Source organism: Barbus barbus (assembly GCF_936440315.1).
Source record: "Barbus barbus genome assembly, chromosome: 6".
In the NCBI taxonomy this organism is placed as follows: Eukaryota; Metazoa; Chordata; class Actinopteri; order Cypriniformes; family Cyprinidae; genus Barbus; species Barbus barbus.
This window is the reverse complement of record NC_136734.1, coordinates 38,456,578-38,471,258: the sequence shown is the minus strand read 5'-3', so window position 1 is coordinate 38,471,258 and position 14,681 is coordinate 38,456,578. Positions and strand designations below refer to the sequence as shown.

The following is a 14,681-nucleotide window of genomic DNA, read 5'->3' as shown; positions in this document are numbered from 1 at the left end:
CTGTAATTGTGGCTTTCGCTCCACAGCTGATGGAATCCATTTATCAGGATGGCTCGGTGTGCGACTAGCCCTCCGAAAATCTCCCACCCAGCGGTGGCCTTTTGGTGCGCGTTTATTTTTTTCCTGCATCATGTAGCTATTTGATCAAAGACTAATATTTTTTTTTCAGCCTTAGAAAGGAAGGCTGTCCAATATAGCTGTTTTATCATTTAAGGTTGGGGGGCAATTCCAGATCGACCCCAAGCGAGTGGATGAATTTAGTGCGGGAGATCTAACAGTCCAGGCATCTGTTACTGCCTTTTCACACGACTCACATCAGCGCTTCAATCCACTGCTCAACGCACTGCTTTGACCTCCACCTGAAAAGCGTCATCAATAGCAGCACGGAAGGGCAGTTTTACTAGGTTTTTAGGAAGAAAGGGGGAAGTACACTGAGTTTCATATTAAAAACATGTATTTGAGCATAGAATGGGGCAAAAAACCGCAAAAAAATATATTGCAGAAAAAAAGCAGTTGAACACAGCAAACAAATATTGGATGATTGCAAGAAGATAAAAATATAAATGCAAATATGTTAGAGAAATAATGTATTGCAATAAATATAAGTACAAAGATTCAATTCATTTTTACAGCATTTCCTGTTGCTTTGCACTCATAAGTGAGGCAAAATGTGTGAAAAGCACAAACGCTGGTGCAAAGACGATGCATATAGTTGTTATTGCTTGCAGTTTGAAAGTTCAGGACAAAGTTGAAATAGTTTGAATTAGTTTTGAACGCTTCGCTGACGTGCATTGTGGTGATGGGGCTGACTCTTCAGTCCATAAAGTTCAATGTAGGGCTACTGTTATGAAACTGATCATGTAAAGCGGTCTTCATTATTTCTCCTATTGACGTCCAAGTTCACAGAACTAAATCGTATCCTAGTAATTTGTTTAATGTTTGTATAATCTGAAATGACTTGCACTGGTTTTCCTTGAAGACCGGAGAAGAAGAGACATAAAACACATTCATTTGCAGAAGGGCAAGATGAGGTGTGAATCTCAGAGGTAAAGCAACCTACATGTTCAGATTTCGATTTCTCTTTATAACGCCTAACTTGCAAGTTTCAGGTGAGAGAAACCACTGGTAAAAGTCGAGCCGCATGGTTGGTCTCAATCTGACTCATTCCTGCTTCGCAGGCACACCTTGAAAACCACAGAAATGGTTCTCCATCGCACAGATCGGGTGTGTATAAAGCTGATTAGTGCTCTTTTAGTTTTGCAAAGGAGAAGGCTGAACCACAGTGTAAACCACTTCCTATGGCTTTGTTTGCAAGGGTGTGAAAAAAGCTTGATGATCTGAGTAAAATTGCCACTTCTGCTTTCTGTGCATTGAGAGCAAACAAAGAACACTGTTAGACTTTTTAAGATCTATGAAATATAGCCGGTGTGTAAACGGAGACATTAATTTGCACATTTGATTGATTATAGTGAATTCATTTGTTTGGATGGTTTATTCATGGAAATGAACTGGTCAAGAAGAAAACATTGTTGTCTTGTATCTGATTATTTAGCAAAATATTGCATCTTTTTTTTTTGACTCAGTTGATTGTTGCTTTCTAGTTTTACTAGTTATATTTATTGTAAATTTAAGTGTGCTGCTGTTAAATTGAGGCCTCATCTGAGAGTTATACATTTGTAAACATATTGCCTTCTTAAAAAACTTCAGTGCATTTTGTTAGTAATTTGTGGCTTTAGTATCTTAGTTTACCAGTTTTCAGGTTTAAGTAACTTGTAGTTTGACAAGATATCATTTCATAGTAATTTCCCCAACCATGGCCAGCACAAAGATTCCATTGATATGCTTAAAATAAGTCATTTTGTAACCCAGTGTTGCGCCACAGGTTAAAAGCGTACTCATCTGCAAAAACTTTGATATGCAAACGTGTCTCAGTCTTCTACAGGAGTTCATTATGTTTAAATAAGTGACAAACTGTCAGTTGTATAATGTGGGTTGCTTTTTGGTTAAATGTGTTTGGTAAACACAAACATCCTGTAATAAGAACAGCTCGTGTGTTTGAAGATTTCACGTACGTTTGGTTGGGATGCGAGAGGTGGCGAGCGAGGCATGTAATTGCATTTTTTTCATCCTCATGGTGAAAGATCTCATGGTTCTCCAGAACACGGCTGTCCAGTTTTAGTCACATCACATCGATGGTTGTTCTCAACACTTAAAATACTTTTCTTGCTGGAGGTCATTGGGATGATTTCTCAAGCCTCGGCACAGCATTACCGTCAGATGATTTTAAAAGGCACAAAGAACATCTTTCATTAAGACACTAAAGTCATTAAATGCATTTCCACACTCAATTTGTTTTTTAATGCTGCTTGAGACATCAAGGGGGCGTCGTGCGTGGACAACCCGGTCCTGTCTGGATTTCTCGGGTACATTTCAAGAATTAGATCTTGTTAATTAAAAGTATGTTCGGATTATAAAATTGACAGTATGACCCATCTTTGTGAAAAAGGAAATGGAAGAGCAAAACAGGAAGAGGTCAGAAGTACTTTCATATGGCTTTTTATTAGAGTGTTTAAGACAGATCTAATTTTAATTTGTGTGATGTGCAGAACACTATAAGCCATTGACCATGTTTGTGTCTCATGACTGGCTTTACGCACTTGCTCTTTGGTCTTGTGGTTTTTTGCTACAGTTTCAGTTTATAGAGGAAGCACAGAGGTATTTATAAATCCATTGCTTTAAAAAAAAAAAAAAAAACTTTTTGCCTTTTAAATGAGGTAAACCTGTTGCTTTTTGTTCCCAGTTCTTCTCAGTTTGTGAACTTCCCTCTTTCATTTCTTCCCTCAATGGGTTTCTTGAAGCTCAACCCTGTTAGCCTCATCCAGACCTCTGTAAGAGAGACTGTGGCCTCTGTTTTTTTGCCACTTAGTCATTTCAAAGGACTGTTCTGAATTGTTTTCTCCAAAAGGTGTTCCTCACAGTTCCTGGTGTCAACATATTATTTGTCACTTAGAAGCATGAGTCCGTTTAAGAACTTTCTCATGCTTCCGTTTGAGGCTTTGGTCAGATGTACAGGGTTACAGTCATCTAAAGCGATATGAGATATGTACACAGAAGCGTCTCAGTGCAGAGAGGGGTTTGATCTGTGAGGAGATTAAGCAGATTGAGAGATGTTCTACAGCAGCTGTTGGCAGACACTATTGCATGTTCAACCAGGTCAGTTTTTGTTTTTACCCAACACTCTGTAAGAGTATCAGTAAGATAGTGAGTCAAATAAAAGATGTGAAGTGTGTAATCAATCAATTGGAATCGTCAAAATGAGGTCTAATTTTCAAACTGATTTTCAAACATTGGTAATGTTATATATTCGACAGGTGTGGCACAAATGTTAGTTTTAGGCCTTTTTACTTGAGAAAATGTACTGTCCATAAATATTTTTAGTGGACATGAACTGTATGTGCATTATTTAATTTAAAAAATTATCGTTGTTGTTGCTGATGTTTAATCAAGTTCTAAAAAAAATAATCAATAAATATCATATAATGCAATATTATAAACTATTATGTAATACGTTTTATGTAATAATTCAAATGATTAGTTCACAAATCAGACATCATTATCACAGTTACAAACTACTGGGTTAGTACGGTTTACACCTCTGCTATCAAACAGCTTTAAGCTCATTTCCATTGCTACCTGAACCTGTGTCTCTTCCTTCCTGTGTAACAGCCGTTAAAGCGCTGTGACCTCAAAGTGGTCTTCTCTTAGGCAGCTGTTGGGTTTGGCTTTCTGCAAGGCCAGGGGAAAAACAGCTGACTCTACAGTGGTACCAGATCTTTATATAGCACAGGGACATCCAACAAGTTAGCATGATACTCACAACTAGATTAATGACTCTACTCGGTCTCCTTTTCCACATGTGCTCCCTCTGTCTTTTATTACGCTTAATGTACTGTTTGTGTTTATAAACCTCTTGAGGGGGATTTATACATTCTGTATTCTAGACAAGTCAAAGTGTTTTTGGCAAGAGCAGTTTAGGAAAACATTTGTGAAATAGTTTGTGAAAGTTTAAATATTACATAAATATTAAATATAACGCAATACTGGGTATATACTGTGTGTGTGTGTATAATTAAAAAATATATATATTGGTAATTTTTGGTGATGTTAATGTTTTTTTTTTTTTTTTTTTTAAATAGTAAATACCATGCATTTTCTGGGGAATTATACCATTAAATGAATAGATCTGTGTCACATCATAGACAAACCTTTAGTTAGCACCATATACGTTCCATTATTCAACAAGGCATTTTTTTTGCAAAATGTTTATTACTATTCTGTGCATATTTCCTTATGACCTATCTTTCACCCTGCCAGAATACAATATAAAATCTAATTTGTTTTAAGTTTCCTGCCTTGATTTTGTATGGAAATGCCGTTGCGTCGTACATAAAGATCTCCTGACAGCTATTCAAAATGCATTAGCACCGTGTGCTCTTAGCTCTACGTGATGGATCACATTACTTGCATGCTGTATTCAGGCCATAGCTCTGGGGGGATTTCTTCCTGTTGTTTCCAGATAGCTGCTCCCCCTCTGCCCTCATTTTGCTTTAATTGAGTCCTCGTTTCACAGGGCCGCTTCAGTGTCTGGGATCAAACTGGGAGCTCATACCAGGCCAATGGGACTGCAAACCACATGAGGCAGAGCGAGAGAGAGAGTGATGAGCAAATCCCTCCGGGCTTTGTGCGGGCTGCTCTCCTCCCCTGACTCGCTATGTCTTTATCTCCTCCGCCGAGGCTTCGTTAGCCGTTAGCGACAGGGCTCCGTTAGTAACGACAGAGGGGCTCTAGGGCTGTGCGGTCAGGATCAGACAGGAAATGAGATGCTCCCACAGGAGAGGCGGCAAAGTCTCCACACAGTGCAACAGCGGTGATTTTTAAAGTAGAGGGCTTAGAGAAGTTCATTTTTTGCCTCTTTTATTGATAGGCGAGTGCAGAAGGAACAGAAAATACATATCAGGAAATGTCACTAGCAAAATTTGGACTGGTCAATGGCGAGGCTCGGTGCAGCATAGCAGCTGTGCTAAAGAAGTTCATTAAAGGTTCCTTGTAGCTCAACTGGCAGAGTATAGTGACATTAAGGTATTTCCAGGTAACATGCAAACTGCTAACATTTTGACCTGAAATGCATAAAAACACATGTAAATTGACTTTATTTTAGCATTAACACTAGCTTTATTGTCATTACCATATTGCTTCATAAATGGTGTTTTACCATTAAAAATAGATTTAATGTGTAAATATATTATATAGTGAAATGTATGTTATATATTTTTATATATACTCTTGTCTTGGTGGATAAATTATAACAAATTATAGTTGAACCCAAAAAGATGTGATTTATTGTATCCTATTAGTGTTTTTTTTTAGCTAAAATTTAGACCTTGAATACGGTGTAAGTCACTTTTGATCAAATGCATAAATGTAAATTCTGACTCATTTTCACTAACAATTTGCTTTATAAATGGTGCTTTAGTGTTAAAAATAAATTTTTAAATACATAATATATTCAGCAAAATATATTGTTTTATCCGGTGAATTTTTAATTATATTTTGAACCAGCTATAATTTATTTTATTTATAATTATTAGATATTTTTAGTGTTTGTTTCAGTGCTGATAGGCTTCCACCAAGTACATTGGTTCTTTTCTTTTCTTTTTTTAATTGTATTATTATTTATTTAATTTTAAAATATCTGCCTTGATTGCAGATTGCAAGTATTTTTGGATAAAATGCATAAATATAAATGTACATTTTGACTCAACGAGGACATTTAGCATTATTTTCATGAACAGATTGCTTTAGAAATGTTTTACCAATACAAAAACCCATCTAATTCATACATGTATCTTCAACATAGCTGGGTTTGGATCTCAGCTGTAATATTTTAATGTAATCTGTAAAGGCGATAATGTGAACCGGACCTTATTTTTTGTTCAAAACCGGTGGACAGGCTTGATGAGACGCCATGCGTGTTGCAAAACTACACGCTTGCGCTGGAGACCGTAGTCTGGTTTCAAAAGTCGAGATAAACACTTCAGATGGTGTCGCAGTGGGTCCTCGATCCCTCAATGTCAGCTCGTTTATGTTCAGCAATTCAGAGATAGAGTTAATGAGATCCCCACAGGCCGCCCCCAACGGAGGCTTTCCACTGCGCTCCCACTGTAATATACATCATGTCTGCTTTCAAATCAATTACATTTTTATCTGATAAAAACGTAATGTGGCTTGATTGAGTTTTCAGCACGGCAGTCGACAGTGTTTCTGCAGCCTGGAAAGGGAGCCAATTATAACAGGAAGTTTAATCAAATTAAATTCCACTTCACCCAGATGCACTCTTTGTGGAATGTGACTGAAAATGTTTGACTTAATTTGTTTTGTACTTTTGTTGATGTCTGCTTTTTGATAAATCGCTTTCCTGAAGAGGAAATATTTTGAACTCAATGAAGCGTGACACAGCGGTACATCAGTCGATGATGGATGGAGTCTTTATTCCGTCGCAACTCTGTTGTTAATTTCAGGAAATTTATTTGAAATCTATTTATTTGTTTATTCGCTTTTTTCGGCTTGGCATCTTTTAATTTTCATCTCTTCATTTCGTCTTTCTCCTGCGGGTTTATTATTAGAGCTGTTTCGAGTTGGATGCTTTTACCATTTCATATTTTTCTATAAGTTGAGAGCATAATAACCTTAATCTCATAACAATGTTGGACTTTGAATAATTCTGTTAGGGGTTTCTACAGGGATTGTTTGAGTTGGTTTGACTGGATGGTTTTAAAGTGAAAGTTTGTGCCTTAAAGTGAATGTTGAATTTTTTTATCTTTTCTAGGTGAATTGACTTTAGGCAGTTATGCATACTATATTAAGGTATTAATGATATTAACACAGAAAAATTTGGTAAGTGTTTCCCACTATAGTCATGATAGTAACATTATAATATTAATGTTTAAGCTTTTTTTTGGGGGGGGGGGCATAAATAAAGTAGTAGTTTTTATAATAAAGAGAGTTTTTATTTATATATATATATATATATATATATATATATATATATATATATATATATATATATATATATATATATATATATATATATATAAAAACTATATATATATTTTGCTTTGTTTTTGAATTACATCTCATTTTTAAGCTTTAATCGTCATATACTGTACTTACAAATGTTTAATTTGTCTTTGTTCACTTTTGTTTTTTTGTTTTGTTTTGTTTCAACTGAGAGATTTTATGGTATAGGCCATAACTTAAGTTGTTTAGGCCAGACTATTCCTTTAAACGAGTATCCATACATTCCTGTAATTTGAATATATAGATACTATAACATCAGCTGCACACTTACTGTATATGTTCCCTTAATAAACAATGATTTAGTGCTAGGCCTCTCTCTCTCTCTCTCTCTCTCTCTCTCTCTCTCTCTCTCTCTCTCTCTCTCTCTCTCTCTCTCTCTCTCTCCCTCTCTATCTCTCTTGCTCGCTCTTTACCTCCTTTCCAGCCCTGCACATAAATCAATTGAGATGAAAGTTCCATAATTGTGCTTGCTGGGAGGGATTTGAGCAAAATTGCACTATGAATTTTTTAAAGGGAATTTTTACTAGCTGTTCTGCTGGATAGGAGGCAGAGGAGAGGTGAGGCCGTAGAGGATTTATGCGCCTGACTTCTTCATTACCGAAGTCATTTTGCTGCAGATGATAGTGTTGAGCCTGAGGGGACATTGGTCCCAGCACACTAACTCAGATTTTAAACCTGCCTAATCTTTCGAAGAGAACATTTCAGCATAGCAATATTAATGTTGCATTAGGGGTTATATTTGTCTGCTAGTGAGAGAGGAGGCTGAGTCGAATTTTTGCAGGATTTCTCAAAGTGGATAATGAGCCAAGTTGTTCTGCATGCAATTAGATTAAATGTGTGTGACATTAAAGAGAAAGAGGTTGTATTTATTGTGTTTAGATGTTTTGTTTTAACATTATAAGCCACCATAACACCAATTTTAAGTTTCTGTATGAAAGTAGGAGTGCACATATCCTTTTTTTTTGGAAGTGAGGCCAATGATCGATCATGACTACACAATATTTGTGTGACTTTCCGTTTTTAGATTTGCTATTGCTTGCGTTGACATATTGCATGGCACATTGCGGTTCAATTTATCACACATGCCTTGACATGTGCTTTGGTCATGACTGACACATGTACATTGATAGAAAGATATGACCACAGGTAAATTCTTGAATGTCAGTGTGCACAGTCTCTCTCCCTTTTTTTCCTCCTTTTGTCACCCAATTTCCAGTAGCCTAGGCCAAATAATGTCCATTAGAGGTTGATTGAACCTCAGGGCTGATAACAGTCCTAATTTTTACGAACAGAAGAACAGACTTTATTGGGTTAATCTGAACGTGTTCACACTGTATCATCGCTCTGACACCAGACTCGTTCATTAAATGGTGTTTACTTCCGCTTGTTTGACTCCTCATAGTGTTTATTATAAGTCGACCGTGGTATGAAACCAGTGAGTTGTTATTAGACGGACAGCAGTATCGAGAACCCCAACGTCCAACTGTTCCAGGTTAGGGTCAATTCCTTTGATTCGGACAGTTCAAGAGAAGTTGAATTTAATTCATTAGGCAACTCGAGGAGTGTACATAGAAGTGTAGGAATCCATCAGTACCGCACGAGGGATTCCATCGTATCTCCTGAATTGAAATAGAGCTGACCCCATCTCTGCAAATGACCACTTTCTTTCTGTAAAAGAGTTCTGTCTGCTCTCAAGGTTAACACTCTAAACATGCCAAGTCTCATTCGCCCGCCTGCCCTGCGAATGCTCAATTTAACAGCCCACTAGGCTGAGGAACATAGGGCTAAATCCCTCTCCTGGAGCGGATGGAGAGGGAGAGATGATTGTATTAGCTTGTCAGCACCTAATGTTGAGCTCAGTGGGCAGCAGAGACGAGCAGATATAATTAGCTGCCTCTTACTAGATAATCAGAGCAGTCAGACTGACAGGGAACGACTGCAATGGAAGCAAGAAATGTTAGTTTTGTTGATATTGGTGTGTCGGGTGTCATAGATTCTTCTTGTTTAGTTTGATCGTATTCGCTAGTAAAGTTCAAGATCTTATCAAATCTGTTTGCTTATTTTAAGTCCAACGTAACTTGAATGATGCTACACAGATCACTGGTAATACAGTGTCAGGGGGATTCATTTAGAATGTGCCCGCTGTAATAGTCTTATTCATCGCTATCTTGTTGTGTTGCCATTCGTTTTGAGTATAAAGAATAGTTTGCATCTAAAGTTTCTTTTTGTCAGGAACTGTTAATTCAATGCATACACATTAATTGTTTTATTAGAAAGATTTTGGGCACAGAATTGATCAATTCCGTACAGCAAAGTAAGTCGGGGCCAGATGTTTTCAACAAGTGTTTGCCGTTCGTTGTTGAATAGCAGCATATGGTTGGCATCACCATCTTGGATCCATGAGGTCTTGCATCAGATAAGAAACCAGCTTGGTTTTAAATGGCTTACCTCAGCTCCACTCTAATGTAGTGCAGTGAAAGTCCCTCTGACCCAGAATGCCTCGAGTACAAGTTGTGCACTAGCAGAAATTATATAGTTGACGTTTCTGGTAAGATGTGGTTAAAAAAAAAAAAAAGCATTAGGATTGAGAGATTTAGTAAACTAACATTCTGCAATACTTTTATTTTTTTCACTAAATAGTGGCCTGTATGTATGTGTGTGTGTATATATATATATATATGTATATATATGTGTGTACATATGTGTGTGTGTTTATATATGTATATGTGTGCATAATTTTTGTAGTATTTTTAATTCATTTAATAAACACACACTCGTTTTTCCATGTTTTATGGGGAATTTCCATAGATGTAATGATTTGTAAACTGTACAAATAGTTTTTTTTCTATCCCCTAAACCTACCTACCACAGAAAACCTTCAGCATTTTTAGATTTTCAAAAAATAAATAAATAAAATAATAATAATTGCGTATGATTTATAAGCTGTTTTCCTCAAGGGGAACAAAAAAATCAGATATACTTTTATTTATTTATGTATTTATTTATTTGAAATGTTTGAATAATAATAATATATTGTGTAATTTTAAAAAAGATTGTTAGTGGAAAAGAAGTGTTAGTGGAACATGTCCATAGTTAATATAATGATATACTATGCTATACTTATCAGGGCAACTATAGATGTTATAGGCGCCATAAAAATGTAAAAGATTGTGTTTCTATTAGCAGAATTTTAAGAATCAAGGAATGCCAGCACCTTACAACAAATTTGTTGCGGATCCTCTGCGGTGTCCAAGCATGACCAATGCAGAAAAGAAGATTGAATGGGGGTATTCTCTAGGATTTGTGAAAGACCCCCCTACTGGGCCCTCATAGTTGAGGAGTCCACCCCCTCAGCAAGACCTGCTCCAACCAGTGACCTTGAAAATCCCAGGAAGCACTTTGTGACGGTCTCCCAGGCAACGGTCTAGGTTCGCATGGTAACTAGCAGCTTGACTCAATCAATCAAGCCTGGGCTTAGACTTGGAGAGCTGGGAGGAACAGCCCTGGCAGGCATGCAAAATCTTTTGGAAGGCGATCAAGAGGAGGGTGATGCGTTAAAGTAGCGATGTCTTGGGTTTCCTGGGTGTTCGTGAATAGGGATTACTTTGAAGAGAGAAAATCCTCGCTTTCCATAAGATACGCAAGACAAATGATTTACTTTCTTAGTGCAAAGCAGAATTTGGGTTTGTGTTTGTATGCGCTTTACGTGTCTGCATGCACGTGTCTGCTGTATGAGTTGCATCAGGCTTTAATGAGATGGAGGCATTCTCTCGAGATCTGACAGCACCTTCAAGCATCCGATAAAAACATCTCAGCAAACAGACACAACAGAAACGAGTCAAATCTGAAGAACTGGAGCCATTCTACAGAATTTCATCTTTGATCTTCAGAATGACTAGCTGTCTGAAGTATTTCCAGAATTGTATATATTGTGAAATATTATTGCAATTTAAAATAACAGGTTTCTATTTTAATATACTTTAAAATATAATTTATTCCTGTGACGCAAAGCTGTATTTTCAGCATCATTACTCCAGTCTTCAGTGTCACATGATCCTTCAGAAATCATTCTAATATGCTGATTTACTGAATAGTCAATGTTGGAAACAGTTGTGCTGCTTAATCTTTTTTGGGGAACTGTGGTACTTTTTTCAGGATTCTTCAATAAAAAAAAAGAACAGTGTTTAAGAAATTAATACTTTTATTCAGCAAGGATGTTAAATGGATAAAAAATTATACTAAAGACTTATATTGTTAGAATTTGTTTTTATTTTGAATAAATGCTGTTCTTTTTAACGTTGTACTCATCAAAGAATCGAAGAAAAAGTATCACAGGTGGCAAAAAATATGAATCAGCACAACCGTTTCAACACTGATAATAAATCAGGATATTAGAATGATTTGTTCTGTAAAATAAATACAGCCTTGACGAGCATAAGAGACTCCGTTAAAAATCTTTTGAACGGAAGTGTTCATTTTTATTGATATTAATGATTCAGAAATCAGATGATTAAAATTAATGAACACTTGCATGTAGTAAATCTAAAAATACGACCATAAAATGTTGTGATTGCCACCTGAAATTGGGTGTCCCATGTTTTCCGACACCCAACTTTAACGCTAATCCAAGACGTTCTTCCGCACTGACATCTCCTCAAATCAGAACGCAACCTCCAATCGGCTTCACCCGTCATGAGACGCTTCTCCAAGGTGAGACAACTTTGCGTTTATCAGATTCGAGACGATCAGCTTGACACTCGATTCCCAGGAGGGCGATAAGAGAAACACCGCAAACCCTGAGAGATGAAGAGGAGAGGAGAAACGACAGGCGGAAGACAGACAGCGCTGGTAGAAAATCAGAGTTGTAGCAGCATTAATTGATGGTGCTGAGTGCCATATGTGCGGCCATATGGAGCCGAGCCCCTCAGGAGAGCTGTGATAGACAGCCTGCAGCCACTCACACAACCTGGCACATTTACAAACAAGGGACACACCATTAATATACGCCCAGAGAGAGAGGGAGCTGTCAAAGTAACACAATTTGTTGACTTTTTTTTTTTTTTCTTCCCGATCCTGATTACTTGTTTGTTCTTAGCTTGTTTGTCTTTCTATATTTGTCAGCGTGTGCAATAATTAAAATGCATCTATTAACATTAAACAGTATGTAGTTAATTATATAAAATATGATCACTCCAGTCTTTGTCACATAATCCTTCAGAAATCATTCTAATATGCTCATTTGCTGCTCAGGAAACATTTCTTATCAATGTTGAAAACATTGAACATAAAAGTCTTTACTGTCACTTTTGATCAGTTTAATCCATATATTCTATTCTATTCTATTCTGCTACATGATGTTATACTATATTATATTATATTTTAAAATACATATCAAATTGGTACTGCAATAACATCATGCAATAAAGTGCTTGGTCATTAAATAATGGTGTCTCATAGATGTCTTAGACCACACAAATAAAAGTAGTTGAAAATGTGTGCAGACTTCTCCAGTCGTTGGCATTTCTAACAGCTAGTTCTTACTCAGATGCTGATTGTACCAGTTAGGTGCATTAAATGTGTAAAAATGGCTTCCTGGTGGACTAGATTCCTGGAAATTGCATGGAAGCCAGTCAGTCAGATTGAAACGGGCTATTTTACCCCAGTCTTGTGTGCTGTATGCGTTAGTCCATCTAAGGCTGAGACTGCAGGTGAATGGACTCATTCTTCATCTGACCCTCTCAGAGCTGTGAACAGGGCAGAGCACTGCTGTTGACTCTCACCTCGGCTTTTTCAGAACATGTAGTTGTTGAGAGTGGTCTTCATAGAGACGCACACAAACCTGTCAGATTGCTCTCAGCCAGGCCTATTGGACTAAAGTGATGGATTGTAGACAAACAGGAGAGGAAAGGAAAAGGGTTGCTGTAAAAAGGAGTTTGTAAGAGGGATGAGGATATCGCTGATAGAAGAGAGAGGCTGATAAGGTCAGTCATTCATGAGAAAGGTAAATCCAGTAACACTTGTAGGTGGGAAAAAATCAACATAGCTCACAGGCCTTAATCAAAGTTACAAAACACCTTTTTATATACTATAACAGTATCCAACAAACCCATTATTTTATTTTATTTTTGTGTTTTAGGTATTTGCTTGTTTTAGGTCTAACATTCCTAATTGTTTTGAATTTCTTTGTTTATTTTTTTGTTTTGTACTGTAAAAATAGGAAAATTCAACTATAGCAAAGACAATGTTTATATTATGTTATGTTAATTTGCTTGTTAATAGGTTTAACTTTACTAATTCATCAGTGTTAGTCTTTATTTATTTATTTACTTTTATTTAAGTAGCAGGTGGTTTCTAATTTGTAGGTGACATTTCATTGTTATTTTTTAAGCTCTAAATTATTGGAATTATTGTTTGCAGTTGATTTTAATTTTGTAAAGTAACCTTTCCTATAAAAGGACATTCTGTGAGAAACTGTACATAAAGAAGGTGCATTAACTAAATATGGACCGTTTTCAATTATTTTCCCCCTTTTTTCCTCTCCTTTACATTGACATAATTTCAATACAATTCTCCCATCAACAAGTGTTAGAGATTTGAAGTCCCAGCCCGATTACCATGCACCTTGTTTGACAGTGATGTTGCTCTGAAAAGAGGAAATAAGAAGGAAGGAAACAGAAGAGCACAGGTGAGGAATACAGGGAGGCTGAGCTGAAGTGAGTAGTTGTTCTTCATAGAAGAGACGGAGCTGTTGAATATGGCTGCTAGTGATGTGTGTGTGTGTGTGTGTGTGAGAGAGAGAAAGCATGTCTGTGATATTTCTGGTGTAGTCATTGCACTGGGTCAAAATGCCAGTGTTTTTCTCTTGCTCTTTTGTTTTGTCCTCCCTTTGCTTCTCTAAATTATTCAACGCCTGAGGACCTGCTCTCTCTCTTTCTGTGTGTGTCTCTCTCTCTCTCTTACTTGCTCTTTCTCTTGCTCTGTCTTGCATTTCCTCAGTTGCTTTTTCCACTGTTTCTTTGTTACTCTTTAAATTTTATTTCAAGAATACTTCACAAGCTGCGCTCCAAGTTTTCATCAGTCGAAGCTAAACAGAGATGCTGTATGACAGCTCACGACGATGAAAAACTAAATAATACAAGCAAACAACTGGTATACCGTGTACAAATGCAGACACAGTACAGATCTTTGCTTGTTCTTTGACATCCAGATACACTCTGATAGAAACACAACAACTCTGTTGCAAAACCTAGTGAGCTACAGCTGATTAAGACATCATAGGAGTGTTCTTGAAAGGAAAAACAGTAATGATACTGCACTGGAATTCAGTGCGAGCGCTAGTTGAGTTCCTTGTGTTAATGAGGAGCACTGTTTCTGTTATTTTCTACTTCAGACCACTTATGGTTAGGATGCCTTAAAATATAACTACCTAGACACCAGAGTGTGTGGCACCTCACTAGTGTTTGAAGCAGAGCCCAACAGTTTAAATCATCCTAGCAAAGTCTGCAGATCTACTTCTTTCTCTCTCTGCACTTGTACATTTGTGT

At 36.9% G+C, this 14,681-nt stretch overlaps 1 protein-coding gene across 13 annotated transcripts in view; it reads left to right on the top strand.

Annotated features, from left to right (window-relative positions):
• The window catches only part of LOC306871174 (fibrosin-1-like protein), a 285,982-nt gene that overhangs the window by 149,786 nt on the left and 121,515 nt on the right, over positions 1 to 14,681 (top strand). The window contains exon 1 of one of the 13 annotated variants that reach the window (XM_079418932.1): positions 3,005 to 3,213. The exons of the other annotated variants lie outside the window; for them this stretch is intronic. Coding sequence (XP_079275058.1) covers positions 3,202 to 3,213 — 12 coding nt within the window. The 5' untranslated portion in view covers positions 3,005 to 3,201. Of the gene's footprint in view, positions 1 to 3,004; positions 3,214 to 14,681 lie in introns of those variants that run through there. 13 annotated transcript variants of the gene reach the window in all.